General features: G+C 33.2%; 1 protein-coding gene across 1 annotated transcript; it reads right to left on the bottom strand.

Annotated features, from left to right (window-relative positions):
• Positions 1 to 221: 221 nt before the first annotated feature.
• LOC124911914 (fe-S cluster assembly factor HCF101, chloroplastic) lies at positions 222 to 6,105 on the bottom strand. Its single transcript, XM_047452447.1, has 14 exons — positions 5,937 to 6,105; positions 5,372 to 5,499; positions 5,235 to 5,285; positions 4,781 to 4,936; positions 3,922 to 4,065; positions 3,692 to 3,834; positions 3,535 to 3,604; positions 3,185 to 3,280; positions 2,986 to 3,075; positions 2,175 to 2,228; positions 1,975 to 2,098; positions 1,234 to 1,358; positions 1,014 to 1,136; positions 222 to 417 (listed from the first exon to the last, which is right to left on the bottom strand). The coding sequence occupies exons 1-14, from the start codon at positions 6,088 to 6,090 to the stop codon at positions 337 to 339; spliced, it is 1,539 nt and encodes a 512-aa protein (XP_047308403.1). The 5' UTR covers positions 6,091 to 6,105; the 3' UTR covers positions 222 to 336.
• Positions 6,106 to 7,199: the final 1,094 nt, after the last annotated feature.

The raw sequence follows: 7,199 nt of genomic DNA, 5'->3' as shown, positions 1-7,199 counted from the left end.
AATAAAAATGACCTTTATTAGGTTTAAAATTGGCCCATATGATTCAAAAAAAGGCTTATTCGTCAACATTTGTTAATGTATTGGTGAGAGTTTGAACAGAATAAATTTTCATTATTTCAAAATTTGAATGAATGATTTTAAAATTGGAATATTTTGAAATGACTTATTTATGAGTAGTCAATTTTATAATGATATATGTTTTTTTAATTTAAGAAGCTACCTGAAATCGAACTCTTGTCACTGAATAATAGCACAAACATGTGATTAAAACATGTGATTAAATTGCTTCAAAATACATTTTGATTGTTCTTATTTCTCTTTATATTAGCTGGCCACTTACAGCGATAGAGGTATAGAAGCTGGCAGTGGAATATCTACCAGACGCTCGATTGTTTGCAGTTGATCATAAGGAGCAATCTGCATGGTGTAGGTAGACAAAACTGTTCGTATAAGAACAAATAAGGAAATAATGACTTGATTTAGAAACATATTTCTCAAATGATTAACTAAAATGATTTATAATATAAAATATAATATATTAACTAAATTCATTTATAATACCTACTTGGTCAATAGGAATATAAATGGAAAGAAACTTTAGTCGGAGATCTATTAATGCGCTTATGAGATATGGTGGGAACAGAATGTTAATCACTTCGCCAAGACAAGAAGACAAGGCAATGAGATATGAATTTTATTTTACACAAATATGATAATTCAGAGTAAAATGTGGAAGCATAGTCCACCAACTGGACAATGTGCAAAGAATTGGGAAACACATGTAGTTAGCAATTAGCAATGTAGCTAATTAAACAAGATTGATAATTTTGTATTAAATTGATAAATTTTAATAAAGTTTCACTTTTCAAAACGAAAATTGAGTATGTTTTGTAAATTTCATTTATATATAAATTTGAAAAAAAATGAAATCATGGGTCCCTATATAGAACTTGTGATGTATAATGGATTATGTATTTTATAATAGTGGGGACAAAATGAGGTGAGACAAGAACCTGGCTAAATCCATCTGGCCAAGTTATAGATACGGCATAGTTTCCCATTGGACGAATTTCTTCAGGTTCAATATCTTCTGAAACATCTGCAAATTGCAACTTCTGCTCCCCTGTCCACTCATCCTATAATAATAATTGAAACTTCTGAGATTGAATTCTACTAGAAAAAATGTCATTTAACACAATCAGTACAAGAAATTAAGTTTAAGTTTCTCCTTACTACACTTTGGGCAGAACGATCATTTCGTCTTACGGTTGCAGGATGCAAAAGGAATTCTTCATCTGAATTTGGTACCTTGACCTTTATTACCTTGAGGGATTTATCATAGGTTACTGCTGTTGAAACTGAAGACAAACACAAATATTTCTGAAACTAATAGAGAAAATGAAGCAAATACATCAAATAATTCTATATACATATTCAGCATTATTGGAGGTAATAATTGGATTTTGCATATAAGACATGAAGAAGCATTTTGATGCACTATCTCATTTGGATAAGTTTGGTATTACAACTTAAAAGGTGTGGTTGACTGATATGCTTAATAAGAACTAAAAATAAAAATGCACCATCTTCAATCTTTGCCATGAAACCTTGCAAACCCAATCCCATTCATATTCACACCCAGATGAGAAAATTGTGTTTTCAAATAAAACCATTGTTTTTTCTAAAAACAATTATGCATTCGGGTTTGTTTGACATGGACCATCTATCAACGCCATCATCATTTTCCTTACATTACGTTCAACACCCCTAACTCTAATTTCTGGCTTCGTCTAGGCTATATCTAATAAGTGCATTTTTCATCAGATAAAGAGTAAACTAATTGGAGAATACACTCATTTTGCCTAGGGTATGTAACAACAGACATTTCTTAAAATCCTGGACTACAGTTCTTTATTGAACTTTCTACTTAGTTAGTAGTTATCCTATGAATAAAACACTAAAAGGATAATTAACCTTGTTGCCGGATTTTGGCACACTGTTGCACAACACAAACACCAAGGTCTTGGAATATCTTGGCGACTTCGCTTAGTGGATCGGCTACTACATCGGGAATCCCACTATCTCCAGATGCAGATAGCTAGTGGATTAAGCGAAAAATGTCATCACTTAACTATGTCGCAGATGAAATTATTGTTAAGAAGTATAGTAGTTACCGTTGGTCTGATTGGAAGATCAAACAGATTGGGGATTCCAAATTGCTGAACAACCTGCACCAATGAAAAATATTGAATTAAATATAAGCAATAATACACACCCAAAAATTATGAATCATTCATTTATATAATGAGTCTAGATATATTCAGATCGAGGGGGACTATGGTAACCTACAACTACATGATTAGTGAGTTTTTTTGTGCTCATGTTGTTCAGACTTGTATACCATGTTGTGGTTTATCATAATTGTTGTTAACATTTTTTATTGGCGACGGATGGGGTTGGGAGCTTCTTTGTTAGATATTTATCCATTTTGTATCATTGTGTTGTTTAGTTACCACCTTTTTTTCATGTTAATCATGATATCAAAAATCTATATTTGTTATGTTTTTCAAAAATCACAATAATTTAAAAAATAATATGATCATGATCCAAAAGTAACTTGATTATGATGAAGAAAAATATATGTATACTAAATGAATCACAAAACATATACTATAATTTGGATCTTATTAAGAAAATAATTTGTATATTAAATGAAGTAACAAAAGTTCTACAATAACCAATCGGAAAAAATGACTTTCAGATTTAACTTGGACAATCTGTCAATGAGATCTTGATTGACAAAATATTAGTTTTCTCGAATATCATTTGCATCAGATCATGTGTTTTCTTCTAGAAAAAATTATAAAAGATCTTGCGTTTTCTAGATTGTATTTATCCTTGTAGACAGATGTGATCTTTGAGTTTTCTGACATTTTTAATAAAATTTTCATTTCGAAAAAGCTCCAAACCAATGAATTTCCATACCTGAGAGCCTGAACCTCTGCCAAACGGATAGTAACGTTTCTCATCAGCATCAAAATAGCACATGTTTTCAACTACAGCTACACATGGAACCTGGTCAATGAACAGAAAAAATTCATAAAACGATAAAAGAAAAGTGAAAAGGAAAAGATGATTTCAAGTGCCATGATTAATAGTCTTAACAGTTTTCCAGAAAACAGACCTTCAGCTTTGAAAACATTCTAACTCCTTTCGCAACATCAATGAAAGACAGCTTCTGAGGCGTGGTAACTATGACAGCAGCAGTTAATGGTGCCACCTGAAAATTAAGTGTAATAGTCTTATTTAATAGCAATTGGGGACTATATTGTTCATATTAAAGTTTTGTTTTCATTTTCCTTCATTTCGGAAGGCCTTTTCTCCAGTTATAAAAAAAACACATGTTTCTTTTAAGCCATACATCATATCTCCATTCAATGTGACCCACTCTGAAAGAAGTCATCCTCTTAAAGAACTTACTTTCATTATTAATAAAATTAAAGAAAGGAAAGATGAAAAGCAATAAAGGCTGACCTGGCATAAGGTGAGATGTATATCACCTGTTCCAGGTGGCATGTCAATAACAAGATAATCTAGTTCCCCCCTACATAAGTTCAACTTTCATTGAAGCATTGTCTTACAAAAGCTTCACTATAAAAAAAAACTTCTCAATGTGTGAAAGCAGCCGTACCAATCAGCTGTGGTCAGCAATTGGTTGATGACTCCTGACACCATTGGACCCCTCATTATTGCACGACCTTGTCCAGCAAATCCAAAAGAGACCAACTTTACTCCCAAGTATTCAGTTGGAATGATAGACTTCTTCTCTGGATTCTACATAACAAGTTTTGGATCCCAATTTTAATGTTATCAACTTAAATTGATTATGAAAAACATCTGAAGTTGTTATTGGAGCATTACCATTTCGAGTACCCTATTTTCGGGAGAAACCATTGTTGGTAAACTAGGGCCATAGACATCAGCATCAAAGATACCAACTCTAGCACCCATACCAGCCAAAGTGTATGCTAAGTTTACGGCTACAGTTGACTTTCCTACTCCTCCCTGCAGTTAAAGAGCTCGTACATGAGATTCAAATTTGTTCCGGACAGCACCAAAACAAATATATAGACAAGGTCAGAAGATGGATCAAGATTTTCACATCTGTTCAGGAACTTTTATAAACCACACACAATTTGACTATCTTAGTCGTTGACACAAGCCTTTCCCATTTGGATACACTTTCTGTTTCTGTTTATGGATCTAGATCCGGATTTATAAGAGAAACCGTCAATACTAAGTATTGTTTTCAAACGTGATCTCATTTGGATCCACATCCAAATGAGAAATCTAACAAAAAAAAAATGTGTTTCCAAATGGGTCCAATCGTATTGACTCACATCCTTATGGAGTATTCGGAAGAACTTGACAATGCTTCAGGACTTTAAACCTCTAAACACCAAGATTTAGTTGGTAATTTTTCTCATTGATTTCTTAGTACTTTCATAGTGTTGTACCAATATTTGCAGCCTCAATTAATTTTTTTTATTTGATCTTCAGTTTTCCCAATTTAACATCCTGGTTTTCATTTTGAACTATTCCCATGTAAATAAATCTTTTATTATTTTCTTAAATCAGGGATATTTTTCCTAGAGAAAGGCAGGAAGCTATACAAATTGTCACATTTCAATACTCTTACCACTTGAGTTACCATGCGTGAGTCATTTATATATTTAACAAAGTCTTAAACTAACATGTTAGAATTTCAGAAGTTTTCTACCTTGCAACTTGATACTGCTATAATATTTGATATTGTTTGTAGCCCAGCAGGAAGTTGTCCCACAAAAGCAGGTTTTGCTGGTTGTGCGGACATTGTAACGTTGACCTTTTTAACCCAGGGAAGTGCAGCCACCACCTCATTTGCTTTTTGCTCAAACTGCAGAATGAACAGATAAATTACTTCACTGATTATAAGCTTCAATACATAACCTGAAGCATCCAGAAAGCATAGGATTAAACATAGGACATTGACTGGGATGCACATGATGAACTAAGATTGATTCGACATCTCTATAACAGAAAAGCAATAAGAATAATAAGACAAAAATATTAACAGAGGTCCATCCTGAATTATCAGCACCAACTTCAGATTAATGGGGGTATAAGGGAAAGAATTCCATCATTTTAAACATACACCTTTCTTGATCAAACAATGGTGGTTATGTTTCATTTACCATGTCCTTGATCGGACATGCTGGTGTAGTTAGCTCTAACCGAAATGAAACCTGAGATTCAAGGTAAAGAACTTTTGAGTAAGGAAAACAAAGTTTACATAGATAATGGAACTTATCACATCCATGATCTACATGACCTCTCCAGAAGCTTTGTCTATATTCATATCCTTCACAAAACCACATGAAACAATGTCCGTCCCAAAGTCAGGGTCAATAATTTGAGATAAGGCTTTTAATACATCTTCCTCTGCAGCCCTAGTAGACACTGTGTAAGGATAAACTATAATCAGAAAAACATACCATAAAATTGTCAAAACGTTGAATCAAAATACAAGGAAACTAGCAACAATTCCAGATCAGGAAGCAATTTTACCAAACTAATAGAGTACATATATTAGGATATTGATGGGCAATCAGCTAGAAGAATTATAATACTTCTGATTGCTGTCAATTAATGCCATAGAAACGTACTGCTGCAACATAATCATATTCAAGTCTAGACTAGACTCCTACGTATTGCAGTTGCAGAATATAATATGGATCGACAAATATGATCGAATTTCGACTTCCGTTGTAAGATATTTGTATACAAATTATACAATGAGTTTCACTCAAAGAACACTGACCGTATAATTCCGTAAAATCTACTTCCGTCGCAGTTAAGCTCCATAAATGGAGCTGATAATAAGATTAAACAAATACCTTGGCCGACATTAGCTGTAGCAGAAACGGAGCTCAAAGCAGAGCATTTGCGCGATGTCCACACTCGCCTAACATTCCTCTGAGCCTGAGAACCGGGTGATAAAGCAAACGGTTTCTCTTGTTGAACAAGTATCGAACCTACAAGAGAAGACATTAGACATGGATGGAGTGTTTCCAGGAAATGAACAAACCTTGAGGCGCGGGAACATGTAAGTGAAAAGGAATGATCACAAGTGAATGAAAACTCGAACCTCGGAATTGGTAAAGCGAGTGTGGAGACGATGGAGCCTGTAGAACTTGCATTTTATAGAGAGAGAAACTCGTTTATTGCTGCCGGAAAGCAGCAGGAGGAAGATGAAATGCTTGGGACTGGGAGGAGGGAGGAGTGAGGGAAGGAGAAGTTGGAGAGCAAATTGTGAGGCTCAAAAGCTCGTTGTGCCACCTCACAGGATTCGTTTGATAATCTTCTCATCTGTTGTTCTCTTAACCAGACGACGCCGTATTCTGCTTCTTAAGCCCAAAAATTAAATAATTCATTATTATAAAATTGATAAAAATGGTCACCTTATTTCTTATGAGTGTTAACGTATAAAAATAATTCGCGGATGACACTTTTTTTTTAGGACGATTTTACCTATGTTGTCAGACGTCTATAATAGCGAAACGCAACTGACATTCACCAGACGAACCCGGCATTCGCAAGATGCAAAATTTATTTATTTTTTTATTATTTTTTTTTTTACATTAATCTCGCGCTTGCCGGTTGCGTCTCGCGAATGCCGGTTGACGCAACCGGAGGTTGCCCGGTTGCGACTCGCATCGGGGGCATTTTCGTCATAAAAAAAAAGAAAAATGTCACCAACGCATTTAATTTTATACGCTGACACTTATAACAAATAAGATGATTTTTAGTGAAATTTCATCCATTTTCCCAATTATATCTTTTTCTTATACCCCTCAATTAATTAGAGTTTTAAAATTAGTTTTCAATACAAATATTAATAATGTGATTCATGTAATTTGCACTAATAAACTCTTAAGAATGAGTTTTTTTTAATTACATTATCATTTTATGATGATTGACATTATAATTGAGTTATTGATGAGTAAACAAATTCAAATAAATTATTAAAAAAAATAAAATATTAAGAAATAAATATCTTATTAGAATAATTAAAAAATTTCATTATTATAGTATATCTGGAAAAAAATATTATTTATATATAAATATTTTATATATAAATAATATTATTCAAATTTAAT

This window comes from Impatiens glandulifera, chromosome 8, assembly GCF_907164915.1.
Source record: "Impatiens glandulifera chromosome 8, dImpGla2.1, whole genome shotgun sequence".
In the NCBI taxonomy this organism is placed as follows: Eukaryota; Viridiplantae; Streptophyta; class Magnoliopsida; order Ericales; family Balsaminaceae; genus Impatiens; species Impatiens glandulifera.
This window is presented reverse-complemented; position numbering and strand designations above follow the sequence as displayed.